General features: G+C 44.2%; 1 protein-coding gene across 1 annotated transcript in view; it reads right to left on the minus strand.

The window, feature by feature from the left end:
- Nucleotides 1-7,945: 7,945 nt before the first annotated feature.
- LOC119381657 (Down syndrome cell adhesion molecule-like protein Dscam2) overlaps nt 7,946-27,553 on the minus strand; it is a 73,057-nt gene continuing 53,449 nt past the window's right edge. The window contains exons 14-28 of the mRNA XM_049412857.1: nt 27,027-27,174; nt 24,982-25,130; nt 23,938-24,069; nt 23,249-23,416; nt 21,663-21,733; nt 20,781-21,018; nt 20,176-20,274; nt 19,357-19,542; nt 17,787-18,083; nt 15,652-15,822; nt 14,539-14,771; nt 12,609-12,690; nt 12,300-12,423; nt 11,511-11,635; nt 7,946-10,907 (exon numbers count right to left, since the gene is read on the minus strand). Coding sequence (XP_049268814.1) covers nt 10,849-10,907; nt 11,511-11,635; nt 12,300-12,423; nt 12,609-12,690; nt 14,539-14,771; nt 15,652-15,822; nt 17,787-18,083; nt 19,357-19,542; nt 20,176-20,274; nt 20,781-21,018; nt 21,663-21,733; nt 23,249-23,416; nt 23,938-24,069; nt 24,982-25,130; nt 27,027-27,174 — 2,282 coding nt within the window. The 3' untranslated portion in view covers nt 7,946-10,848. The remainder of the gene's footprint in view (nt 10,908-11,510; nt 11,636-12,299; nt 12,424-12,608; nt 12,691-14,538; nt 14,772-15,651; nt 15,823-17,786; nt 18,084-19,356; nt 19,543-20,175; nt 20,275-20,780; nt 21,019-21,662; nt 21,734-23,248; nt 23,417-23,937; nt 24,070-24,981; nt 25,131-27,026; nt 27,175-27,553) is intronic.

Genomic DNA, 27,553 nt, shown 5'->3' on the forward strand with positions numbered 1-27,553 from the left:
GATTTTGCACTGCCTGCACGATCGGAGGCATTGCAAGCTTTGTGCACCTCACCTGGCTTGGCGTTGCCTCCGTGATCGGCCCACCTTTGAACAAGCGACGGTGTCATGTGATGGCGTCATCATGTGACGTCGTAGTGAGGTCATGATGACGTCACAAATCTCGGTGTTCTCTGGCACCATGATGACTTGATACAGTGACGCCATCACGTGATGACGTTGTTTTGCGTCACTCTTGTTAACGCCGACACCACCGATCCCGACGGTCAATTTTTGCGTTTGATGAGGCACGTAAGGCTATCGCCTTAAAGAGAGGTAGGAAGGTGCAGTTAGTGTGGAACCTGTGGATTGGTCCGTTATACACCTACTATCGATCCATAGGTCCTATCGGTTTTAGAAACGGTATACCAATGCCGACGTCATCCGTCGTTGCACTTTTATTAAACCCGTACTTCTGCCAGAGTAAAAAAAATGCTAAAATTATAGCGAAGCAATCTAATGATGCGAATACTTGTATAGACGCCTTTATATGAGAGTTCACAAAAGTAGACACAGACCAAACAAAGGGCGCAGTAGCCATCGGCCGGCGCTATATTCTTTAGGCTGAAAGGGTGAAAGAGTATATACACTCTTATCGAGAAAACTGCTTTGACATGTTTAAAAAAGGAGCACATATTGCGTCGACTCCCTTTTGTACTATGCTCGTGTCCCCTTGGTTGACGGCATCTCCTGGTATCTGTGACACTTCAGGGCTATTCTAAGGTCCTTATTCTGTTTCGTCATTGTTCGCTCTTCTCGGTTGGACGCTATAAAAGGGCGTATAGGGTGTCTCATGGCCCGTGCCGAAATGCGAACTTTTGTCCGCGCGTGCCAAGGGCAACGTTCCAGAACGATGATCCGTCCAACAAAAAAAGCTCTTCGACGCTGGAACCACACTTTGACAAAAGCACAAAAGTGAACGACCGGGCCCAGCGTTCGCGGAAAGGCCACTCATGGAGGGGGCACTGGTATTATATTACGATAGAAACGATGGTACGAAGTGTCGCCAGAAAGAAGATATACGTATATCGTAAATAAATGCTTCGTAGTAGACTTTGTTTTCTGTTCCTTTTTTTTTTTTTGAAGTGTGACATGCTTTTTTCAAGCTTACTTGTATCGAAGCCGACGTATTTATGCCTGCCAAGTCCCCTAGCAACGTGGTTCACGTTAATGCCTAAAATTTCGAGATGTGATCTTATTTATCGGGAAAGTAGTGAAAAGGTTTGCCATGACGGGAGCAGAATGAGAGTGACAAAATATTCAGAAAGAAAACGAAAAGGAAAGAAAGAAAAAAATGTTCGGTCTGGTATTGGCGTTATTGAAAAGAAAGATTACGAAGCTCAAGGTTGATTTTGTGCGTAAGTGAAACTTGGAACAGCTTGATTGCGAACTGGTGAGCAAAAAAAAAAAAAAAAGCGGTACACATAAGTCTCGCTCAGGCGTTCGATTATTGACTTTTTCAACATAATCAGACAGCTGTTCATGAGTTTTTTAAAACATTTTAATGTTTAAGTGGATGAAGCACTTGCAGTCACTGTCGAACGTACTTGTTCATTTAAAAGTGTTAAGACCAGTTTGCAGTTCATTTTTGCTGAATGAGTACGATTTGCACTGTCTTTGAGTATGTACACTGCAGTTAATGTCTGCTTTCTAAAGAGGAGAGTTGGATAAACAAAGGCGACACGTTTCAAGGTCTGCGCAATGTTGTTGGAACAGAAAATACTCGTTTTGCATGTGTTGTCCATTTATGGCGGCTCTAGAGCCTTCATTGTCCAACTTTGCAGGTCTTCTAAATATATATTTATTTTCGCGCGTCATACTTTAATCGCAACCGCTGCTTGTCTGTGTTCGAAAAAAAAAGACGTACGAAAAGTGATATGAGCTATGTATCGTACATTATATTCTGACTACGAACTACTCGTTAGGTTGTCCTACCGGAGATTACCGCGAATTAAAGAAAAAAAAAACATGGTTGATCCCTCCGTCATAGGAATCAGTAAACACGAAATAAAGCGTGCCCTTACAGAAGTAATTGAATGTTTACTGCACATTGATATCAGAGAGCTTGCACAATGTATATTGATGTCTGGCAGCTATAGCACCGTTTAACGTGGATATACCCACTTTGATGATTGGTTGTACATCTCCATCCTGACGACTAACGTCCATGCTAAATGATTAAACAAACCCTTGTGGTAGCTGTAGTAGTTAACGGTGAAAGCGTAATCAGAGAACGAGGTGTGATAGCCAGAGGAGCGTCGCATATTGGACGCAGAACTTCGTCGCCATTCCGCGGCATGTTAAGATGTGATTGAACACCACGGTCGGACTAGAGGGAAACGCAAAGCGCGTCGTGCCGCCCCGGTAGCCCGGACGCGATTTTTCTCGGGGTGAGCGCGTGAGCGGGGAACGCGGTGTTACAGCCAGGTGAGGCAGGCGCGCGTCGCAGAGCTATTTTTGGTTTGGATTAGCGTGGTGCTGTGAGCGAGGCCGATGCTTTTACGGCGCTTGGGGCTACGGTCGCCACCTCGCGGTGTGTTAAGGCATTGACAAAATTGAACTTTTATTGAAAATGCTCCAAATGGGACGGACTTGTAACGCGTTGCAGGGGCTTATCGCGGAGGCCACAGTAATTGCGAATTACTTTACCGCTCCCAGAGGGCAACACCACCAGCCGACCGGGAGAGTGGTAGATATAAATGGCGCGTTTGTAAAGCCTCTAGCGTCTGTGATCGTGGCGCAGTCTGAGCAAAAGAAAGCTACGTTATCTGCATAAGCTAATAACTTCATTGCCTAATATAGTGAAGCCGCGAATCCTATTCGATCGTATTGTGCTCAGGCATAGCGGTTCAAGATAAAGTGCAAACAGCAGTGGGGACACTGGGCAGCCTTGCTTTACAGAAGAGCAAATAGATACCGCTTTTGACAGTTGACCATTAATAATCAGACGAGTTGAACAGTCATTGTAACAAAGTTTGACGCCTTCCAGCAGAACAGAGCCAACATTTGCATGTTCCAGAAGGGAAAACAGAAAGGAATGACTGACACGGTCAAAAGCTTTGGCAAGGTCTACCTGTAGCATAGCAAGCTGTCCTTGACAACTGTAACAATACTGAGAAGTGTTCGAGCGATGTGTATATTTGTTTGTATGGAGAGACCCCTAATTCCACATGTCTGGTGAGAACCAATAAGTATTGACATCACAAACTGTAACCGATTTGATAATACTTTAGCAAAAATTTTGTAGTTAACATTTGTCAACCCTATTGGCCTGTAACCTTCAACGAAACGAAGTTTTTCCTTTTCAGAACTTTTTGGAATGAGAACAGTACGGCTTTTGCAAAAAAATTGCGGGAGAGTCTTCATAACGTAACTTTCTCTAAATATATCCAGCAGAATAATACTAAGAGTTCTTTTGAATGATTTGTAAAATTCTGCAGGAATCCCGTTAGGGCCAGGTGTTTTTGACAAAGGAAGTTGATCAATGGCCTGCTTAATTTCCTCTAACGTGATGGGACTACTAATGATTGCGCAATCATCTTCGTTCAATGGACTTAACAGAGAAAGCATATTTGTTTTGTTTTCGTCACAATGGTCCTCAGGAAGAGCGCTAAACAACACCTTGTTGTACCTTTCGAATCGCAAGATAATTTCTGCTGTATCTGTTAGAAGGGCACCGTTAGGACACATATCTGGAATAACCTTTTGCTCAGACAAACAAAGCGTTGAGGATGTGCTATCTACAATAAGTAAATTTGGCAGTGTATCAGGTGCTCGTTTAAATTCATCTAAAAGTTTAGGATTATGGTTTTGATCATGGGGTAGCGCGCCGGAAAAGTTCGCCGGAATTAATTGGGCTCGTAATCCACCAAAGTACCTTGGTGTACCGCTAGATGCTTACAGATTCAGTGCACGTTACTAGAAAGAACGCGTTCCTAAGCTTGAAAGACAGGCCCAAACTTATGTTCCACATCGTCTTTCCATATCTGGGAGAGCTGAAGCTTGCAATACATTTTTAGCTACAAAGCTATACTATGTATTGCAACTTATTCATTGCGCTCGATCTTACATTCAGGGCTTTCATCGGACCTTCGCAACTTTCGTGTGGTCTTGAACATTTGAACCAATGAGACGGGACAACCTATTCAGACCAGTTAAGGAGGGGGGGCTTGGTTTAGTTCATTTATATCTATGGTAAATTGTTTCACGGTTCTACTTTTTTCGCGACAGTTCCCATCCCATTATTCGATCATTCTTGCAGATTACGTTTGTTAATGCCTTACCTGACTTGATTGTTTCTTCAGATTTCTCTGTACGCCCGTGTTTGTGGGGATTTATGCAGGAAGTTTTCATCGCTGTTCGGTTTCTCAAGGTCCGGTTTTCTATAGAATACTTATACACGGTACCACGCAAGAGACTCTACAAGGATTTGTTATCCATGCTTTTTTCACCTCCACTTTACCGCTCATTATATTCTGACCTTCCAGGACATGATGTACTAAAACGCGTTCGGAAAATGCATCTTTCTTCTCAAACAAAAACCTTCTTTTACAAACTCCATACTGATACACTGCCGGTGAAATCATGGTTGCAGAGGAAAGGTATTTTTGTTTCTTCAGTTAACTGTCGTCTCTGCGATGTACCAGAGACAGTAGAACACTGTTTTATTAGCTGCAAAGATGCCATTCTGTTTTGGGACATCCTTCAACGAACTGTTAAAAAATATTTTAACATTAATTCACATACTATACGTTACCTTCTCCCAACGTCTCTTGATGAAGGGCCTTTTGACATCAGACCAGACTTGACATCAGACCAGACTGGCACCCCATCTTGATGAGGTGTTCATCCTTACCAGCCTCCCTGTGTGTCAAGCTTTGAAGAACTTTCCCTGTTTCTCTGGACTTGCACAGTATATATGCTTGTAAGCCTTTGAATGCTTGTGCAGTGCTTGTGCGATTATTTATCCCGGCCGCCGCGGCGGCTGCATTTTCGATGGAGGCGAAAATGTTTGAGGCCCGTGTACTTAGATTTAGGTGCACGTTAAAGAACCCCAGGTGGTCGAAATTTCCGGAGCCCTCCACTACGGCGTCTCTCATAATCATATCGTGGTTTTGGGACGTTAAACCCCAGATATTATTATTATGTGCGATTGTTGTCGCTAGGTGAATGCATCACTACGTCATAGCGTTTGTGATAATTTCAAATACGCATTGTAATAAATACCATGAAAGAAAAAAGAGTGACCGTGGCGCAGTGGATAGCGTGCCCGGCATCTGTTACTGCGGACCGAGCGGTCGTGGGTTCGATGCCCGTTAACGGAACTTTTTTTCTTTTCCATCTGATCGTGTGTACTTTTTCGACGTCATTTGCGTGACGGAAATACGTCACTGAAGTCCTAGTGGACCCCGGCATAAACACTTTCGTGTTAAAAAAAAGAACCGACTCCAGAAGCAATTTAACGCACCTTTTTCAAGAACCGAAGTGTATGCGAGACTGTTTAAAATTATCTATGCGCCGATTCGAAAATTTTCAATCAAAGTCCAAGTAGTCGACACTCCCTCCAAGCACGAGGCAGGAAATAACTTAACACAGACGGGATGTGTACCCTACAAAAAATGTTTCGGTTCCCGGTCAAATCTATTTCGTAGCAATATTTCACTCAGGGCCAGATAGCAGCAGTTCTCTAGGAGGACTGTTCTGTTTCTACAGAACAGATACTGTTCGACATTGTCGCCCATAATAAATGGGTAGTGCAACAAGGAAATGTGGCACCCTGCACAAGTTTCAACACCACGAATGAGGTATCGAAGAAAAAAATTTAAAAGCATGTATTTAGAAAGTACGATCGCTTTTCGAATAAGAATATATGTGTACCAGTAAAAAAAAAAAAATTGGCCGCGTATCTGCGTGCTCCGCTGCAAATGCCGTGTAAAGACGATAGACGAGGCGCTGCGTCTACGCTGCGTTAGAGTTACTGTATATGCTACCTTTAGGTAGCAGAGTTGCGCATCTGTCTTCCAAACGCCGCTAGCAACCATGTATTGCGGAGAAGCAGACGCTCGGGCCAATTTCTGTATTTTTCGACGCCGCCGCACAGCGAACTGAATTAACACTAGTCATCGACAGTCAATGTTTATTGCCGGTATTCGATACACCTGACAGTTAATCGGTGACACGGTAGGCATGTCGCCTGCAAAAACTGAGTGCGACTTCACCGCATAGCTGTGGTTGCTAGCCAGACCTATGCGCAACTCTGCTACCTAAAGGTAGCATATACAGTAACCCTACGCTGTGTGAGATATGGACGCCATCTCGCAACACATCGGGAAACATGAGCTTGTGCAGAGGGTTTCCTTCCTCCGTGACAGAAGGCGTTCGTCGGCGCGCATAGCCTGGCATTTTTAGCGCAGGCGCAGCCGCAGCTTAAGAAACTAGGGTCTTTAGAATTATGTATCTATGTACTTTCTATTAAAGGAACACACCTCCCAGTACTTACCTAGTGATGTTGCGCCTCAGATGTGCGTAATATTTACTTTTTGATCGACAACGTTCACAAGTATGAACAGCCGTACCAGTTCAAGATGGGTGGGCGGTAAGCAAGTGGTTCAACATTGGCCGGGTGTCTGAATCAGGTGACAGACAGACAAACAGAAAGACACAGACAGACAGACAGACAGACCAAAATTTCTGCGTTTAAGTTCCCCAAGAAAGACTATCGTCTTTAAAACTCACAGCGTCCCTTATGCATTCACCTAAGACTCGAAGGCGAAAGCTGTTTTCTTTTTAAATGCGAATGCATTTCTTAGTCGGGCTATGTAAGGCATCCGGCGTTGTCCGCGGCGCACTCTCCCATAGGCGCCCTCTCCCATAGCAACAGCTGCGGGCGCGCGCGCTTATCCTCGCCCCTAGCAACCGGAGCATGTGGTGCGAGAGAGTGTAGGAGAGGGTAGGCGCAGTGCTTCGCCGCTCCTTCTCTCGCCGTTCGCTCTCTCTCCTCCCAGCGCCCCACTCTCCCGTCCGCTCGCGCCTCACTCTTGACCGTTCGCTGGCTGGGCGCCTCTCAAGGCGATGGCAGAAGTCGGTGAAGGCGAATGTCTGACGGCAACGGTACCCTCTCTCGGCGCAAGAAATGCATTCGCATTTCCTCGCGATTCTCTTCGGGGAGGTGGGGGCATTTTTCCCCTCTCAGTCGATGTGTTGTTCCTGCCCCGCCACCATCTGAAAACTTTCAGCACATAACGTGATTTTCCACTGCATCCAGGATCGGAGGCACCTGGTTTTGCACTGCCTCCGTGATCGGCCCACCGCTGATCAGGCTACGATGTCATGTGATGACGTCATCACGTCGCCTGAAGTCACTGTGACATCATGATGACGGCACAAATTCTGGCAATCTGTGACGTCATGATTACGTGATATGGTGATGTCATCACGTGATGATGATTTTTTGCATCACTATTGCTGACGCCGCCGACGCGGGACGCCGGTCAATTTTCGCGTTTGATGAGGCATCTGAGGCTTTCGCCTTAATAATCACGCGTTCGATCACGCGTTCAATGAACTCAGTACGTTTGTTTCGTCGTCTGCAAATTTCGAAAACTCGACAACGTGTCCACCAAACAAAAGGTCTACCATGTCGTGTTCACAACGCTGCTGTTACCCTATGAACCCTATGAACTTTGCGGTCGTGCTCTGTGGACACTGAACGCAGCTGTATAAATTGCTGCCTTTCAAATTATATATTCGTGAATAACAAATTCATGATATGATGCGTAAATTCATTGCATTGATTCATAACGCGAGGGCTGGCGTGATTGAATGTTTGACTGAAAGAAATAACCTATTAAGAAAGAAGTATTCAAAATAAAGTCATCACAAGAACTTCGCACGGAAGTCAATAGCAATCCAATACAACATTTATTGCGTCTGTGGAAACTCAACATAAACGTTTTTAGAATATCAATGGGAACTTTCTCAAGGCCAAGGAATGTAAGCGTCCAACAACCAACGATGAAATATTGGATAGTTAGCATGACTGGATTTTAAACCATCCTTTTTATCCTCTCGTATTCGCAACGTGTTGAGTGACACGTCATTAAAAAAATGACGGGGCTTAAGTATAACAAAGGATTTACCGTGAGCGAAATGTTTCTGTGACTTTCGCAGCTTGTTCTGCAATGAGCAATGACATTTCATTTCTCGTATTATGAAACTGCCCTATTGCACAGCATACATCACTCACGCAAGACATGTAACGTGCAAATTGTCAACAGAAAGTCTTTACATCGATGTAGCAGCTTCATCCATTTGTATCTCAGATATGAAATGCTACCTGCTTCACTGAAGCAGGCGTCGACAGCGTCGGTATTTACATTTTGTTAGGAAAAAAAAATATCACACCGGCTTCTGCAACGCGTCTGAAACACAGTGTACAACGTTACACACGCGTTTTTGAGAGTGACACTGTTTATAGATGCACGCTTGTCCGAAACTTGTTTCTGGCAGCAGATTCCTGTCGAAAAAAGAAATTACATGTTATGTACTCTTAAGTAAAAATGTAATATATGGGAACATTGACTCGTTTCGGATAATTTGTCATCACAGAGATGTGACCGAAGCAGCGCCTATTTTGTTCAGCTGCTACGTGATGCTGCATACGCGAACAGGATAGCGTGCACAGGAGTCCATTGAAGGTCGGCAGAGCGAACTCAAGGCGCTGAGAATCCTCTCCTCATAACGCCTCCTGCGGTGCTTCAGCTGATACGGAGCGCAAACACTGTTTTGATGAATGAAGTTTTCAGTGTAGTAACCGCAACCATCTTTTACATCGCACATTAAGACAATGCGGTCTTTGTTTACTTTTTTATGTATATTCATGATTTTTACTATTTTACTGATTGTCGTTGATAATCTTATATTAACTTATGAATTCATGAACTTACTGGCACGTTAAATTCAATAACATATTGAAGTTTCTTTGTACGTACTAGAAATGACAAATGCATACGCTTTTCTACTCCGAGATCTATTTGGTGAACTATAAAACGCACTGGTAGAAGCATTGGAGAAAACGTTAAACGGAATTCAATGAGAATGTCAGATAAAGAAAATTTCCTGAATATTATTTACTCATTTACAGAATTAGAGGGTACTAGCTTTGCCTTGGAATTTCGGCGCGATACATTACAGTATATATTTGAGTATGACGACGTGGCAGTAGACAGTGCGTCATATGTCCACATTCTGATAGAAAAATTCAGTCGACTTGGAATGCACGCTCGAAAGCCCAGTAAAAACTGAAACACAGTTCGAATACTAGCGGAAAGCAGTTCAGGAGAGCACCGTAGTTACCTTGGCAGTATAAAATGGACCTTAATTCTCAGTTAGGGGCTGTTCATAGACTGTGCTTTCAAGCCACACTGCATATGTGCTTAACTGGTTCCGATTGTCACGTTAAAACAAATGTAAATGTATCCAACAGTCACATCTATTCAGACAGAACATGACATCGACATAATAATGACAGCTAGGTATCAATAATCGCGGCGAAACAAAACATTTTGACCTAAATGTTTATCACCTAGAACTTCATCGATCAATTTTAACGTATTGCTTAAAGAACATACCGAAAACTGGCATATTTGGCTACCGTCTTATGTTGCTCGTGCACCATTGCCCACTTTATAAGGTAGCCTATATAAATGGCTGTCGCCCCAGTTAATGACAACAAAACAAACGCTATTATAACTGATTTTTAAAACTAGGAATTTCCTTTTTCTTGCTAAAAAAGGGGAGCCGTACGACATAATAATTGTCACGGATCAATAAGGACACATTATCGGTAATGTCCTTTTGCTTGATTATGGCGATATACAACAATAATAGGTAATAGAAGGTGAATGAACTGATTGGCACAACAAGTTAGTTTTACACTAAGGAGCATGATTTGTCTTGTTGATGCACATGAACGAATGTTAAATCACTGAAAAAGTAACTTTGAATTACAAAAATTTCTTCACGGGCAGAACTACATCATTCGTCTTGTGACACACTTTTGTTCACTGCACGCAATCGTCAGAAGTTGCGGCAGCCCTAATTTCGACTCCTTAAAGAGGGCGCGAAGCATCATTTTGGTTTATAGTGTTGCTGTTAAGACATGGCAGCATAAATGTACGAACTCCGCACCGTTGAATTTCCGGCAGCTCTTTGTGATTTATTTTACAATTGGTGTCATTCCAACTACTGTTCAATTTTTCGCTCCTTTTTCTTTCTTGTTAAACTGCACAACGTTTGTGTTTCGTCTTTCTGTACTGGACGAAAAAATATTATTCATAGCAAGTGCCTTGCGATCTATTTGTTTTCAACAACAACAACAAAAATCATTTGTGTAACAAAATGCGTTGCTTAAAAACAGTGATTACGTCTTTCACTCTCACAGTAGAAACTCTCGACGACACTTTTGGCAGTAAGAAAAGCTCTCGCACGACACAAGAATATTCCACTGCTTCACAAATGCATCAAGAGTGTCCTTGAAATCACAGTCACGTACAAATAAAAAAAAATCACTCGGCAGTTAACTTGAGGCACATAATTGCAGGCTTCAGAGGCCCCTCGAGGCTTCCAGAAGACCGCTGGTATTCAGTACTTGTCCACATTGTATACCGGCACGTTATGGAGGCACAGTGACGATGGACAGCGCTGCAATGTCCGCACAGTTGCGTGCTTTCGGCCGGGGGGCGTCTGCGGAATGTTGTGGCGTCACACGCAAGTCTCTCTCACATCCGCCCGACGGTGGGAGCGCAGTAGACCTCAGGTTATGCTGTAGCCGGGGCTAACGTGGATTCCTAGTGCTTCCAGGCGTTTTGCGGCTAATCGAAAAGAGAAAGATAAATTACGAGATCGGTAAGCTTCTTCTGTTGGTTTTGTTACATGTTGCATAAGGAGGACCTCGGACTTTTCAGCGTGGATGCTGTCATTTAGCGTGCGCAAGTTTATTGGTCGGTTACCTCATCCCGATTAAGCTCACGGGGCTACTACTAGTGTCGCGTGAGCTTGCATCCTTCTTAACCATATACACAAATACCCAAGAAAGTGAACGTGTGAAATGGTTGTCTTGGTGACTTATTTGGTAAAGCACCGTGCAGGCTAGAAGAGTCGGGTATATTATCATTCAATATATTTTGCTTTCTCTTTAGCTTGTCATTTCTACCTTTAAGTTAACAATTATTTGCTCCAATGCTTCGCGTTACGTCAACTGTTTGTTACTTTATAGAATTACTGGTAGTTCTTGTTCATAACGTTGGCGCTCTTCCTTGAAGCACTGCTTTCAGATGCACGTGTACAGACGGCTTTGTTGTTGTTTTTTTCAGTTACGAGCTACGTAACGTCCTTCCGCTGTCTGCAGTGCATAGAACATCTTCATGGATATCTACGTAATAAAGTTAAAAATGCACGGTTGTCGCTGTACGCACCTCTGGCGTGTTGTTCCCGGTCGCATTCCGCCTCCGAGATCTCCGTGTGGTCTCCGTAACTTCCTACCTTTGTTCGCTGGAATGTGTAGGACGCTCCTTCACTGTCACTGTCATCGGCGGAATGGCTTTATTCAGGAATGAAAAGAACAACAAGGAACATATGTTTGAATCATATACGAAGATGCACGAATGTCAGAAAAACAAGCTTGGTAGATGTGACTTTGGATTTGAGCAGGTGAAACCGTAACAATCCAGGTTTTAGAAAGCTTCAGGTAAATCGGAGATCATTGCGAGACGCCTTCGTCCTGCAGTGGTCACAGAAAAGGCTGAAGGTGATGATGATGAAGGGATATATATATATATATATATATATATATGTGTGTGTGTGTGTGTGTGTGTGTGTGTGTGTGTGTGTGTGTGTGTGTGTGTGTGTGTGTGTGTGTGTGTGTGTGTGTGCGGAAAAAAGTTGTTTCATAGAAAGGTGCGCAAACATTACAGTGATTCCTGCGTGATACATTACAGTGATTCAGACTTATTTTTCGAAAACTTGCGCAAGAAAAAAAAACAGGAAAAGTAAATATCAGAACATATCTTACTGAAAAGGTGCACCGGCAACGCCACTCCCATCGCATGGTAATGTAACACGCCAATATCAGTATTTGCGAATTCATCCGAGGAGTCGGTGGATAAATATAGGCGATTCTGGCGATTCTGTAGATTATAATATTTTTATCGGTGACAACTTGCGCAACCACATTTCTTTTGTTTTCTAATAAGTCAAGCACTCACCCGTCCGATGCCAGACTCGAGGACTTGAAAGCTGTTCTGTGGCTTCTTTCTCGTTCCCTCAGTATTCGTCTTCCATCGATTGTCATATGTGCTGTGGAGCGCGAGTTCATATTTGCTGTCATCGCTGTTATTCAAAGAAAGAAATGCATATAGCCTCTTTTATAGCCTCGCTCACTCCAAACAGTAATGTGTTTTATGCAATAGCAACTAAAGCAAGCGGTAACATAAGTATTTCACAACAGACAGCAACTTTATAGAGACGTGCGCAGTAGTACTCAGCTCGTCTATATATAGTGTTGGATCACTTACCTGATTTTTTAGGTGTCTGGTATATATTCGGTACGTGTTCATTTGGACCATCTGCCACGCGAGGGTAGCTTTCCTCTTCAATCTGTGAATTTGACCGGACAAATATCGCGTAAGACGTAACCAATTTTCCGCACTAGCGTATACAAATAGGCAATATATACGTATATACTACGACCCACGTTACTGGTCAACTTAATGTAACAGGTTTCTTTCCAGCCTTATGATCGCTATGCACACAATTTAAGTTCACAGAGTATACGTTCACAACTAGTTCGTCATGCCATGAAGCCTATCCACGTCCAAGAACGTATTATACGAAGTACGCAGTGAAGAAAGAGCGACGATGTGAACGCACAGGTCAACTATTAGGGGCGAAGCACCTTGAGACTTCACAATGTCCATCCGTCCGCCGTAGTCTGCAGTCAAAGCGCAGCTGCAAAACAGAGAGAGCGTATCGCGCATATGGCTTAAAGAGAGACCGTACTCGGCGTGGCGCCGCTCGAAAGCTGCTCGAAAAAAGCGCATCGGTGAACAGGTGACAACATGCGCAAAACCGTCTACAGAGCGCGCGTCTGAGCGCGCACATGGTCCCAAAATAGACCGTTCTCGGGCGCGGCGTCGCGCGACCTCGTCTTTGCAAACTTCAGGCTAGATCCGATCGAAGAACTGTTGGCTCTACATTTCGCGGACCACAAAGCAGTAATAATGAAGGCAAAACGGAATCCACAACTGAACACGACATACGAGTTATGACCAATAAAACACATTGTATATAACTGTACACACACGGTTACCGAACGATCCCCAGTGCTTCGCCCACTCATCATCATTCACTTCGTGGATATGCGTGGATTTTTTTACACGCGTTAATTTTTTTGTTCACAGTTTTGCCCATCTTTCAATTTGTTAGTGGCACTCTTGTTTCTCTTCCAAGAACTTCAGGTGGATCACTTAAGTCTAGGTTTCCAAATATTCAGAAAAATTCCTTTAAAAATAATACTGGTACGAAATCAATGGCCCTGGTTGAAGTTAACAGTTATATTGTATATATATATGACATCTGAGCATAACTGTACTCAAGATAAGGGTCAATTCACTGTCAGGATAACTAATGAAAGTTGAATACGTTCAATGAAAGAGCAGGCGGTTTTCCTGCGAGCCGCTGGTATCGTTGCGGCACCTGACGGAGCAGATCTCAACCATGCGCTTTTTTCTACGTGGCCTCTGAGATCCGCTTTGGCAGTGCGACGAAACACGATGTTAACCACGAAATACAACAGGGCACGCGAACGCCTACGTGCGAGTGCCACTACCAGATACCCAAGTCAAGGATTATGGTGACCTCCATTTTTTTTTAAATGCCCAGTGTTGAGGAAAACTTGAGCAATAATGTTTTGAAAATAATTTTGAGCAATAATATTTTGAGGATGCAACCATTGCGTTGGAAACACGACAGCCACGGCAGACCTTTGGGGGCATCATTAATTATCAGGCAGCAACCTTTATAGCTGTACGATAATTTGTGCAGCTATAATTTATGCCGGCCACACAAGCTGAATCCATATATAGCAATCATCTATATATGAAACTACCATATAAAGCCATATATGGCTTGCATCCATATATAGGCCTCATCCCTATATGGGTGTATCAGGAATTGGGCATACCGGGCCATATATGGCACATATATGGGGAACATTCATATATGACCTGATATGCCCAGTTTCTGATGTAGCCATATATGGGAATTTTTATATAGGTCTATATATGGAATTTTCGTAAGGGTTACTAGTGTCGGGTTTCGGTTACGTTCCATCAGATGCGCATGCGCTCGTGTCGACGCTAGGCGCACTGCGATATATCGGCAAATGATAAAGGCAAACAGTGCGATAGAATAAAAGTGAAAACGCACCCATCTCGGGTAAGGTACCTCGTAGATGTGCTCCCTTCTCGCCCTCTTCAGTGTTTGCGCAGCTGCAGCGGCAGCTTCGGCGTCTGAGGGACCAACGCCTTGCTTACTCAGTGTCTGCACTCGGCCCATTGCGTAAGGGGATGGATAGTAGAGCGGTTCCTTGCCGGGGCTAGCAGTTTCCATGTGCTCTCCCGTCTGTTTCAATATGGAAAGGCTCAGGGCCTCCATGTTCTTGTCATCTGGGCATGGGTCTGCGCAGATACGCGATGCAGTTTATAATTACCAACACGTTATGTTCATGCTTGCTATAGAGTACAGCGCAACAAATAACATGGATATGTGCACGATGTCACCGATTTATCTTTCACGGAGCGTACCATAACGAATCACCTTCAGAAAAAGCGCATCACGTATATCATCTTTCAATTAGCCAGCAAATTGGATGGTTAAAAATTCAGTGCCTAAACATTAAAATGAATACGTTCCAGCCGAGTAAAGGAACACGGAAGCTGCGAATTTGCGGTTTGCTGACGCGACCCATACAAAGAGTGCTTTATATAAGTTTATTTCCCAATAATAGCTGCGTTTAGTTTGCGGAAAGAATTTTAAACGTTTATTATTACGTGCATTCGCTATGAGACCTTTTTTTTTCTTTATTGAATGATGTAAGGAGATGTCGGCGCTCAAATAAGTCACCGGATACTGTTCAGCTCTTAGAGGAATCGAACAAAGAACATACACGGTCCAAAAATTGCAAATAAAACAGCCTTCTCCCATTAACACCAGAACAAATATGCAACACATGCAGTATACAGTTTGAATAGCAGCATGACACTCCAATATGACGTCCCAAAAATACAAAAATAGTGTCCCTCTATTTGATATTCTGAAATCAGCAGGGGCCACATACTTCATGTGGATGAATTACCACCCACAGACATGACATAACCATCTAGACAACACTGTCAACAATGTATACACACGGTGACGTTAGGCTAGATAGAATTGCCCTATGTGAGGTGCACAGTGCCTTCAAGTTTATTTGATGCGCGCTAGGCCGCTTTCTTAGGTGACGTGAAACATCTCCCACGTATAAAGCCCGCGCATTAGACTAGTGTAATCGTTCCTTACCTCTGTAGTGATGAGGCGTCGCCTGTCTACGTCTCCGGGGTATGATGAAAGCAAGCACAGCCACGATGAGAACGAGCATCGCCGCCACGCACACGAGGGGTACCATGATGCTGACGCTCTTGTAGAAGGCGGGCCGCCGGCTTTCAAGGCTGTTCAGCGGTGGAATGCTCGCTGTAACAAATAAAAGAAGTAGAACAGGAACATCTACGGTCTTTTGGCTCCTTCTTTTTGAGTGGGGTGTACTTTATAGCACACTATTTAACAGAGAGCGGCATGACGCTAATCGTAACCAACGCCAGGTGCCTAACTCTTCTTTTAGCTAGATAAATTGAGACAACTGTAGTTAGAATGCAAGTGTTGTTCTTAATCTGCATGGGAAAGCCAATCCTTTAATATAATAAAATATTGCTGGAGTTTCATATACAAAAACCACCATACAATTACCAGGCACACCGTAGTGAAGGGCTCCAGAAATTTCGATCACCTGGCCTATTGTGGATCTAAATCTAAACACACGCGCCTTTAGTATTTTCGCCTCCACCGCAAGTGCGACCGCTGTGGCCGGGATCAAACCCATAGGCGTGCGCACGGGGTGGGCAGGGGGGGGGGGGCTATTTACCTAAGAGGGGGCGCGCAAAGTCAGCGCCATACATTGACATAATTGGGAGGGGGGGCGCTGCGACGAACCTTCCCCCCCCCCCCCCTTGAAGGGGAACCCTGCGGACGCCTATGATCAAACCCGCTACCTTCGGGTCAAGAATATTCCCATACGAAAGTCATTTGAAAGGAGTACACTGTTGTACCTATAGTGCGAAACCAGAAAGGACATCAAAGGCGGCACTACACACCACACGCACCGTTTATCCGATCAAAAAACAATAAAGAAATGTATATTCAATTCTCCTTGATATCCGCTTTATTAGCTCAGCCATGCCAATGTAGTGCCCCTTTGTGGTGACTGGTGACACTACTAGTAAATCCAATTAGTGATGCCACTCCTATGTAATGCAGTTGTACCCGTATTATTTCTCTGCACTGATGTGGGCTACACTGATGTGGTACTGGTGTAGTATTCTGCACTGATCTAGTAGCGCACATTTCCCCTTCGTAAACTTCCCCATGATGGTGTGACTGCTTCAAGTGAAGCGGTTAAGTACACACTTATCAGTCGGTCGTGGGAAGCGCGACTCTCCGAACTGGACTTAGGAAGCCTATTGGCGACCCTTGACCATGCTCGGCGAGCCGCAATAGCCAGTGCGACCCTGGACAAGGGGCTCCACCAACGGGAACGAAGAAGCCTTATTTTATTAAAGGGGCCCGGCAAGGCTTTTTCGGCAAGGTCAGAAAACGCTGCCGATCGGTAGTGGGGGCTCCTGAGAACATGGAAGCCAAACATTACAGTGCAGCACATCACCTGGAATTTACAATTAATTCTCAAAGTCATCTAGAAATCGCTCACTCTTTCATCGACAAATGATGGCGTAAACTTAAACGAGCGCTCCATAAACTCAAAGTCCCCGGCCATTGGCTGATTTGAGCATCGTGAGCGGCAAAGTTACCGCGGCCGCCGCGTTATTTTGCGACATGTTCACGCTCTCGCTCGCGATGACACTGCACGTAAGCCGCACGTTCGAAGAAAAAAAAAAAAGAAAAGAAAGTGCTCAAGTATGACGCGCTGACGAACGTACGTAGCTCCTTGCCCCTTGTCATCCCCCTCCCGCCCCTCCCCTCGTGCCTCTTGCGTAGCTTTCAGCGCGCTCGCTGGTACGAAAGGAGAGAAAGAGCCTAGAGCGTGCGACAAATTCCTGTAACTCAGCTCGTACTTGACGGATTAAAAACAAATTCGGCAGTCAATTCGCAAACTTCTTCGTAAAACTGCTTTATTGAAGGCATTCGATGATTGCTTGGAAAAGTGTTGCAGGGCCCCTCTAAAGTTAATTGTTTCCTTCTCAAATGATGTGATTGCAGCTTAAAAGTATTGCATTGTGACAGCGGTGCGTCACAATTTTCAGCAACCTCGCGTGACATGGAGCTCCAAACGCATATTACTAAAATTTGTTCTATTTCAAGCACCCCCCCCCCCTTAAACGTCACCCTTCAGTATAACATGGAAGTGATGAAAAAGCGAGCAGTACCTCCCGTTTTCGTAAGCGTGCTGAAAGTGTATTCCTGTTCTGTTGTGCCGGCTTCGCTGTGGCCTGCCACCCGCAGAAGGTACCACTTTCCTGGCAGCAGCCCCGAAATCACAAGCACTTTCTGCTCGGCCGGGATAGCGTCGGACACGAGCACCCAGTCGTAGTCTTCCTCCTGTATGCGGTAGTGAACTGTGAACGACTGGATCGGGCATCCCGCAGTGCTCCAGCTGCTCAGGTGCACCGTCAGCGTCGTCCCGTTCACACTTATCACGGCGTCACGCTTAGGCGCCACTGGCGCTGAGGACAGAGAAAGACACAGTTCACATCATTATAAATTCAGTGGCGACATAGACGTAAATGCGAGAAAAAAAAAATGTTAGTCAGTGTTGTCTCGTTGACACTTATCACAGCGTCACGCTTAGGCGCCCCTAGCTCTGGGGGGGAGAGAGACGCAGCGCACATCATTATAGATTTAGTGGCGACACAGCGGTAAATGCGAGAAAATTTTGTTAGCCAGCATTGCCCCGTTGACGCTTAGGCGCCGCTGGTGCTGAGGACTCCCCCCCCCCCCCCTCTCTCGTTCGAAAAAAATCACAGCATATCCACGGAGTGAATGATGATGAGTGGGCGAAGCTGCGGAGGTTCATCGGTAAACCGTGAATCTTCCGTGAATTCTGCCCAGTACATCATCACCGACGTGAGATCGGGCGCGTTTATACTAAAGGTTCGATGAGTTATGACGACTTGCAGCGCACTTTAATTTTACATGTACGCTGTGAATTTTCATTGTTTAGAAAACCATTGCTTTAGAAAACATCTGGCGTCTTTCGTTAAGCAGCTGGCGTCTTTTCGTTTTGCTTTAGAAACATCTGGCGTTCTTTCGTTTTGCTTTTACAAAACATCTGGCGTCTTTTGTTGGTTTATTTCATCAATCAACGGCGTTTTGAACAAAATTTTTATTGTTTAGTCACGCACAGGAGAAATCTCACCAGGCACTACCTTGGAGGTAGAGAATGGCTGCTAATGGGAATGAGAGACAGAAGAAGTCGGCTTTTAGCTAACGCTGCGAATTTTTTATTGTTCAACAATGCACAGGAAAAATCTCCCACCGGCACCACCTTGCAGGTCAAAGCGTAAGACTGGTTGCATACTACGCTACGAGGGACGAACGGGTGCCGCTATAAGGAGCTTCGCCCCTAAAAAAAATTCTGGCAACTCCCCTTACTATTTACGCTGTCATACACTCGACCACAGTACAACGAGTTCCACAGTGAACGGGTTAACATTAAAAGATATCATTCATTGAGCGAATCACAAATAAAATAGGTGTCGCAAGTTGTCTTGCGTAAATTAGTAATGTGCGTCAGTAAACTATTGCTAACGTATTCAATTCCATGGAGACCAGTGAATAAGAATCACTGCAAGCAAGCAATTACGCTTCTAACAGACTCATGCTCACGTTTTCATTGACGTATAACTCCAAATATTTCTCAATGGTAGAAAATCTTCAAAGCAAAAAAAAAAAGATGTTTAACGTCACACAATAAGAAAAAGTTCGTGTATAGCTTACGTGATCCTTGAGTTTTTGCTGAAATCACTTCACTGGGATCGCTTTTGCCCATCTTGTTGTACGAGGCGACGTAGAACTGGTAATTGGTTCCACAAAGAAGGTCTTGAAAAGTGTGCGTCGTCTGATGAGCCGAAACCTGATGCTCTTCCCAGGTGCCGTGCTGAACCTTCACGTAGATATAGTAACCTGAAAGCATGACGTAACAGCTCTAGGAAAGGCCACCCAAGACAAAGTTTATATTTCGTCGGTTCGTACTTATTACAGATATGAGGAAAATGAGCGAATCGAGAGCTGGGATATCGAGGTCGTAAAATGCATTAGGCAAAAAAAGGGAAACGTTTTGCCCGCCATCCGAGGGCCAGATATGTGCAATTGCTACAAAGATTCTCAAGCATTGGAAAACAACAAGAAAGAACTTCGATGCTGAGTGAAACGCTGCTATTATAGGTGTCACACTCACGTATATGCAAAGCGTCAATGAGATCTAACATCATTTAAGTGAACACACACACACACACGCACACACACACACAAACACACACACGCACACACGCACACACACACACACACACACACACACACACACACACGCACGCACGCACGCACGCACGCACGCGCACATGCACACGCACACACGCACAAACACACACACACAAACACACACACACACACGCACACGCGCACAGACAGAGCTGCAGGCGCTTGCAGTTTTTTCCAGCTGCGTTTCTTTGTAGGTACGAGTACGAGGGCGACTTCCGACAAAAGACGGCAAAGAGAGAAATAGAGTGCATAACTTACTAAAAAATCGTTACAACGTACCTATTATAGACGTATCTTCGCCCTCATTCGGGCTCCACTGCAGCTGAATGGACGTAGAGCTCGTGCTGAAGACGCTTAACGTGGGTGGTGGGGGTGGATCTGCAAAACAGCATCAAATAGCACTTATCGTTGTCCATCTAGTTTACACAGGTGTTGCACTAGCGCATGTTGCAATATGGCATTGTGGGGCAGAGGACGTGGGGCATAGATAAAAAATGTCACTCTCCCGGATGTCTGCGGCGCTCATTCTCTTCTAAATGTCTGAATCACGTACAGGGGCTTAAATTATGCTTGCGTACAGTGGCAAAAGTAAAATGACCTTATGAAATTCGTATTCGCCAGGTATTTATTTATTTATTTATTTATTTATTTAGTTTACCCTCAGGGTTTGAACATTCAAGAGGGGAGGGCATCCTCACTATCCTTACATCGCTAGGCAGTCAGTCACGTGATTAGTTTTTTTTCTTGCTCCCGTGTTTTACACGGGATTTGCTTAGTGTGTTTAACATCCTCTTTGGTAAAATATAAACGCCAGTATCGGAAAGCACACAAAGATTTCCTCCTAGAAGATAACTTTATTGCAGTATCAAATGAAAACAACTCACCGTTCTCGAAAGTTTCAAGGTGTATTTCCTCGCACGGCGGACCCGTTCCTTTTTCGTTGAATGCTTGCACGAGCACGGCATACTTTGTGGAACGCTGCAGTGAAGTAAGCACAACCTCTTCTCTGATGCTGCCCGTTGTGTCCACGGTCTTGTATGTATACGTATCCGAACTGCCATGCTTCTTGTAACCAACGTAGTATCCCTTCAGCAGGCCGTTCTGGTACTCTCTTTTAGGCGGCTGCAGTACAAGCGTTTCTTCTTACATTAAAGCTGTCAGCTTGGTATCCATTTTAGCTACTACCAGTGGCAAGACAATTTTTGTTGCTTTTATTAGCTTCTAAAACACATTCATATATTTGTTCTTAGGAGGCATATGCATCAAGCTAGCGAGGTTAAGCTGCCAACAAGCTTGACAAGCAACTCTAGACGTACTGCACCTTAGGTGTGATAGAGAGAAAGTGGAAATTAAAAAAAAAGATAAGACAGGCAATACACTAGTACCTATATGCATGAAAAGAACGCGTGCCCGCTAGGTAATTCACTGCGCACATAGTTTACTGAGCGTTTTTATGAATACTGAACGCGACTTGACTGATATGCGCTGCAGAGGCATTACACCTCCGTAGTTAATGGACACACGGATATTGAACATGCTTATCGGGATCCGTTTTCAAATTGATAAGATTGTTTTTGAGGTTACAAGGCACCTACCTATACAAATACAAATTACGCAGTAAAAGTTACAGCCTACAGTCAAAGTGTATATCCGGACCATTTTCTTCAACGAAAGATCAACGTTGCTTCGGGCACTTGATTAGTGATATGAGCTTACTCGCAAACAATGAAGACAATCTAATAAAAAAGCGACGTTGTATAGCTTACCTGCCAGGATACCTTCAGAGATGTTGATGACGCTGGAGAAGCTTGAACATTCAGTGGTGGGCCTTCGGGTGCTGAAATAAAAACGAAGTGATAAGCTTTTGTGGACTCCGCTCTGAATTCCTCTACGCGCACATAGTTCGATATTTCTAAAAAAGTAAACCTAGTAACCGCTGTGACAACGAGGTTTCGTGCTAGATTGAATACTCTTACGTCACACTTTAAAATTAATTAGAACTAACAGACAATAATGCCAACGAAAGTATAGGGGATGGTATTGGTAGCAATTAGGATATAAATGTGAAGAAAGAAAGGTGGACGAAATGATCACTTGCCGCCGGCAGGGACCGATCCTGCGACCTTCGAATAACGCGTCCGATGCTCTACCACTGAGCTACGGCGGCGATCATCCCTCCGTTCACTTTATGGGGTATATATATATATATGTGCATTTAAACCTAGGAGTGTTAGCGCCGATCGCAGCCATGGCGGCGAGTGTGGAACACTCTTTTTCTGCCTGTTGGCGTCACGTAGCACGTGATCTTTTTTACGAGCTGGAAGCTGACCAATAATACCACGCATACTACCTGAAGGCATCAAGTCTGCCAGAACGAGACCCTCGCTATGAATGAAGGAAAGATCGCAGGCTCGGTCCCTGCTGGCGGCAAGTTATCTTTTCGTTCACTTTTCTTTCTTCAGATTTGTATCCTAATTACTACAAATAACATCCCCTATACCTGCGTTGGCATTATAATGTGTTAGTTCTCATTAATATTGTGTCTAACAAAGTAAAACGAGCTCTTTCAAGTAATCTTCTTTCCGTCACACTGCAACGGCATTCTAACACAGCAGATACTGTAAATATTTCCATACCCTAACTTCGGATTAGTTTACTTAAAAACTGAATTGACAAGTAAATGAAATATGTGGCACCGCTACAATAGATGCTAGAAAAGGTATTAAATACTCAAGAAAAGGTCAGAGTGACGAAAATCAAAGTTTATAAAGATAGGATACCTTGTATTGCTTCAAAGGCTGAATGTCTCGGCTAGTAAGTACAGCTCCTTCTCGGCATTCTAGATAACTATAATCACGGACTACACCTTATTCAATTAAGAAAGGTAGCCGGAACAGACGTGTGAAATCCTCAACGTTTCGTCATTAAGCATTTCTCTTAGCAAAATTTGCGCACCAGTATCAGCGCGTCACATGAGCGCCTGCTGCCTGAAGCCTCGATTTGCGCTTCGGCAAATAAGCTTCCCTTCAAACCCGTCAGTAACCATCTACGTTAGGTATAATGACGAATCCAAGAAGTCGCCTACCAAACCCTTTCGTGTTTAGTGTGCGTTTCAATAGACTGTTAGCGGCATAACCTTTTATGTCGTAGTGACCGCGCATTCAGCCGAGGGATACATGTTTGCTTATCTTTTTATGCAAGTACTTCCACATAACTTGATAGGGGGCAGCGTTAACTGAATAATAGCGAAAGGTTTCACGAAATCGCAGTAACTGTAAAACGCTCGCAATTTTGCTTACTACGCAGTACTGAACTTCATATTCCGAAGCAATGTTTTCGAAATACTGCTCACCTTCCTCATCGGTTGTGACCTGTATTTCTTGACTGAACTCTCCAGCACCTAAGGTGTTCTCTGCTTGTATCCTTACGATGTACGTGGTGACTGGACGCAGATCCCTAAGAGTAAGCGTAGTCACTCTTCCTTGAAGTTTGTTTTCCTGGATGTCTCCACTCCATTTGGCTGAAAGAAAATGAATGTTGCGCTATTTATGGTTTCGGGATAAGCGATCGCTGGTTGTGCCATTCGAACTTCAAGACTTCGTAGATCATATCCATCTATATATGCGTAAATAACAACATGTATCACATGAGATTTGCTGCGTGTGAATTCTGCTTTGTCACTCCTGAACTGGTGAAAGAAAACGTTTACTGCTTCAGGATATAGCCGGTCAGAAAGTTATTAGCCTGCCCTACCATTACGTTAAAGAGTACGGCCCAGCAAATTTGGTGCCTGCTGCATATGTGGGATTTTGGTAAAAACTCCCAAATTCTTCTAGGAACATGGAAGTTTCCCGAAGAACTTCTAAGTTCTTTAACAATGTGGAATGTTTAAGAACTGGTGTTCGCCATGCAAGAGATGCGGTACTTATCGTACACTCCAGTAAAGAGCTGCGGACATCAGGTCATAAACACGGTGAACATGAATGGGTTGACGGTAAGAAACCTGCATATTAAATGGATTTAAAGTAAAGCATGACGTACTCCCTGAAGTCTTGCTCTGCACTCGATAGGCAGAGATAGGACTGTTCCCCGTGTAAGGCTGGTCCCATGAAACTGTCATAGACCGACTTGTGACGTCGGAAGTCCGCACGTTGAACGGAGCCCCAGGAGCTTCTGCGAATTTGAGAGACGAACAGTTTGCGTACTTTCAGGTGTCTTTCGTGTGCCGCTGTCTTTAATTGGTTTAGTGATCACTGATCAGCGATTATCGGCGTACCGAAAATAAAATTGTCTATATAGGGGAAATGTGACAGCATACCTTAAAACGAAGTGAAAGGAACAGTCAGTGCTGCATAAAACGCTAAAAACAAACACGTATTGTGTGTTTTTCGTTTTCGTGTTGTTCTGTGATCGGATTTACATGAACTGTGCCTAGCTGCTTTTTATGTATTTTTTTCTTTTAGTTGCTGTGATTTTAACGTGTCCTATTATATGTGAAATGAAGTCGCCGGTGCTATACAAAAGCGACAGCATGTGCTAAACACCAAATAAAAAAAAAACACGTCGAGTAACGAGATTGTTCAACATTGATGGTTTTCAATGACGGGAAAAAATTGTCAGTCTGCTGGAACTTCCGCTTTGAATATTATTGAGTTCTAATTAAGCCTCAGCATTCTCCTTATTGGACAAACATTATCTGTTTATCTGGGTAAAGAACCCCAAGTGGTCAAAACCTCCGGAGTCCTCCACTATACTACGGCGCACTACATAAACATATCGTTGCGTTGGCACTTAACTGCCCCCTTCTTGAGTATTCCAGCCGTAGACGTGGTCACACTACACTCTAATAAAAAAAAAGGTGTCCTTTGACTCTCTTTTCATACATGTAAGAGTCACGTGTGTGGCACTCCCTTTAGAGAGGCAAGTTGGCGCTCTTTAGGAGAGTCGTGCATTGACTCACTTTTGGAAAGTGAGTCACGACTCTCCTAAAGAGGGTCAACGTTCCTCTCTAAAGGGAGTACTACACATACGACTCCCACGTGTATAAAAAGAGAGTCATGGTTCTTAGAGTTTATGGGCGCTTACCTTGCACAATCAGCTGCGTCCTAGTTTCATCTTTGCCATGCTCGTTGCTCCCATGGCATGCGAACAGTGCCGAATCTCTCCGGTCGACGGCATGAATCTCCAGTTGTGATTGGACGCTGTCTTCGGTCTCGCTGGTTTTTATTTCGTACCTAAAACGGTGCAACGTTACGGTTAGGTTAATTATGTTCGTGCCAAGAGTCATTACAAATAATATTTACACCACTCGTGAGACGTTTATTCGGTAACGTTGCTTTTTCCAAAAGATGCAACTGAATCGCGTAACCACGCTGCAGCTTTTTAAGCAACTTTACTTACAACATGCAAAGTATACTGACGTACCTAAATATGGCATTTCATCTAAAACTCAGAAGTATACTCGCAAGTGGTATTCATTCAATTTATCGTTGGACAAATGAGCTTCCTGTGACCACTTCAATTTTACATACGACAGAAACACAAAACACAAAGCCACACCAAGAAGAAACACAAAACAACACCAATCACATTCTGCACTTTCGACAGCTGCCAACAGCTATGCACCTTTTTTTCCAGCTTGGCGTTCTTCAAACTTGCCTTTTTTTTGCACTTCTTTCTCTGTGCGTAACACTCTATTAAATTCTACGAAAAAGTATACGTATAGTTCGCAAAATACTTGCTTCGATATGCCGCTGATCGCCCTGTTTTTCTGTGCCGTATTTTTCATGCAAACCTGTATATTTTTTTAATTCTTAGTGTTAATCTGTTAAGAAAAATTTGTGTGAAAAATCGCCACTCGGTCCCCGCACGAGCATTTAGTATTGTTCTCAATGAATAGAAACAATCAAGAGTGAAAAAAATTCACCGACGATTACGATACTCCCTAATTCGAATTCTGAGCGCACCTTCATGTTGGGGCAACGCCAACTGTGTTTGAAGTTTTGGCTATCCGCAGTTGTAGCAATGTAAAATTTGTTACATATTGTCACAAAAAATCATAGCATATCCACGGAGTGAATGATGATGAGTGGGCGAAGCTGCAGAGGTTCATCGGTAAACCGTGAATCTTCCGTGAATTCTGCCCAGTACATCATCACCGACGTGAGATCGGGCGCGTTTATACTAAAGGTTCGATGAGTTATGACGACTTGCAGGTCACTTTAATTTTACATGTACGCTGTGAATTTTCATTGTTTAGAAAACCATTGCTTTAGAAAACATCTGGCGTCTTTCGTTAAGCAGCTGGCGTCTTTTCGTTTTGCTTTAGAAACATCTGGCGTTCTTCTGTTTTGCTTTTACAAAACATCTGGCGTCTTTCGTTGGTTTATTTCATCAATCAACGGCGTTTTGAACAAAATTTTTATTGTTTAATCACGCACAGGAGAAATCTCACCACGCACTACCTTGGAGGTAAAGAATGGCTGCTATTGGGAATGAGAGACAGAAGAAGTCGGCTTTTAGCTACCGCTGCGAATTTTTTATTGTTCAACAACGCACAGGAAAAATCTCCCACCGGTACCACCTAGGAGGTCAAAGCGTAAGACTGGTTACGCACTACGACGACGACTTCGAGGGACGAACGGGTGCCGCCTTAAGGAGCTTCGCCCCTAAAACTGCCAGCGCTCTTTGCATATGCACACCACTCTTTGCATTGCAGGCGTCGCGAACGAAGCGAAACGCCGACAGCCCCGTTACGACAAGCGAAACCAGCCGCAGTGCACGTGCCAGCCCTTCATGCACACGAGCTCCGACCGAGGGGGCCAGCGCGCGTGGCGGAGGAAGAAAGCGAGGTTAGAGGCCAGTGGCTTGTGATATCGGCAGACTACGCGTTCGCTGTCTTTCGTCCTTGTTCGTTATATCGTTATATCGCTCTACAGGTTACGCCGACAACGCCAACGCCAACGGCGACGTCGCTAAACGCAGGAACGGGCGCCTAAAAGCTTCGCTATAAAAATGAAAGCTTGCTGAGCTCGCATTGGTGACTATGTGGGCCGCTCGCAGCGAAAGTGGGCATTGCCTTTGAAGTAATCGATTCATTTCTCTTTGCGGACTCTATGTGACAATCTTACCGTTGATCTTGCTTCGCAGATATCGATTGACCGTTTTTGCTCCATGAGATGGTCAGTGGCTTCTCGCCGAAAACTTCGCATTTGATGCGAGCTGTGTTGCCTTTGCGGAGAGTCTTCGAGTTGAATGCGTTTTTAAAGTGGGCTGACACTGCCAGGATAAAGAAAAACAAAAAAACAACAACATGTAAGTGTGAGAGGTCAGTGCTTGCGAAAGAGCCAGGGTGGAGATTCATCTAGCCGAATGTGCACCGCAATTCTGTATGCTGTGGCGCTTTAAGAGTTATAATGGTACGAGTATAGCAGAGAAACAAACACCTAGAAAGTTGACGTAGAGACAGCCGTTCTGTTATACCTCAATTGGAAGCGTAATAACTAATAACGAAGGTGCGAGCCCGACTCTCACCGCTGGAAGTTTCCCCGTCTTCAAATTTTATTTGCTTCCCTGTTACTTCTGCATTTTAAACAAAAGAACAGTTCAATTACGCCTTCTTTTGCAGCCTTATCACACTGTCCATTTCATGTGGCTG

Source organism: Rhipicephalus sanguineus, chromosome 2, assembly GCF_013339695.2.
Source record: "Rhipicephalus sanguineus isolate Rsan-2018 chromosome 2, BIME_Rsan_1.4, whole genome shotgun sequence".
Classification (NCBI taxonomy): domain Eukaryota; kingdom Metazoa; phylum Arthropoda; class Arachnida; order Ixodida; family Ixodidae; genus Rhipicephalus; species Rhipicephalus sanguineus.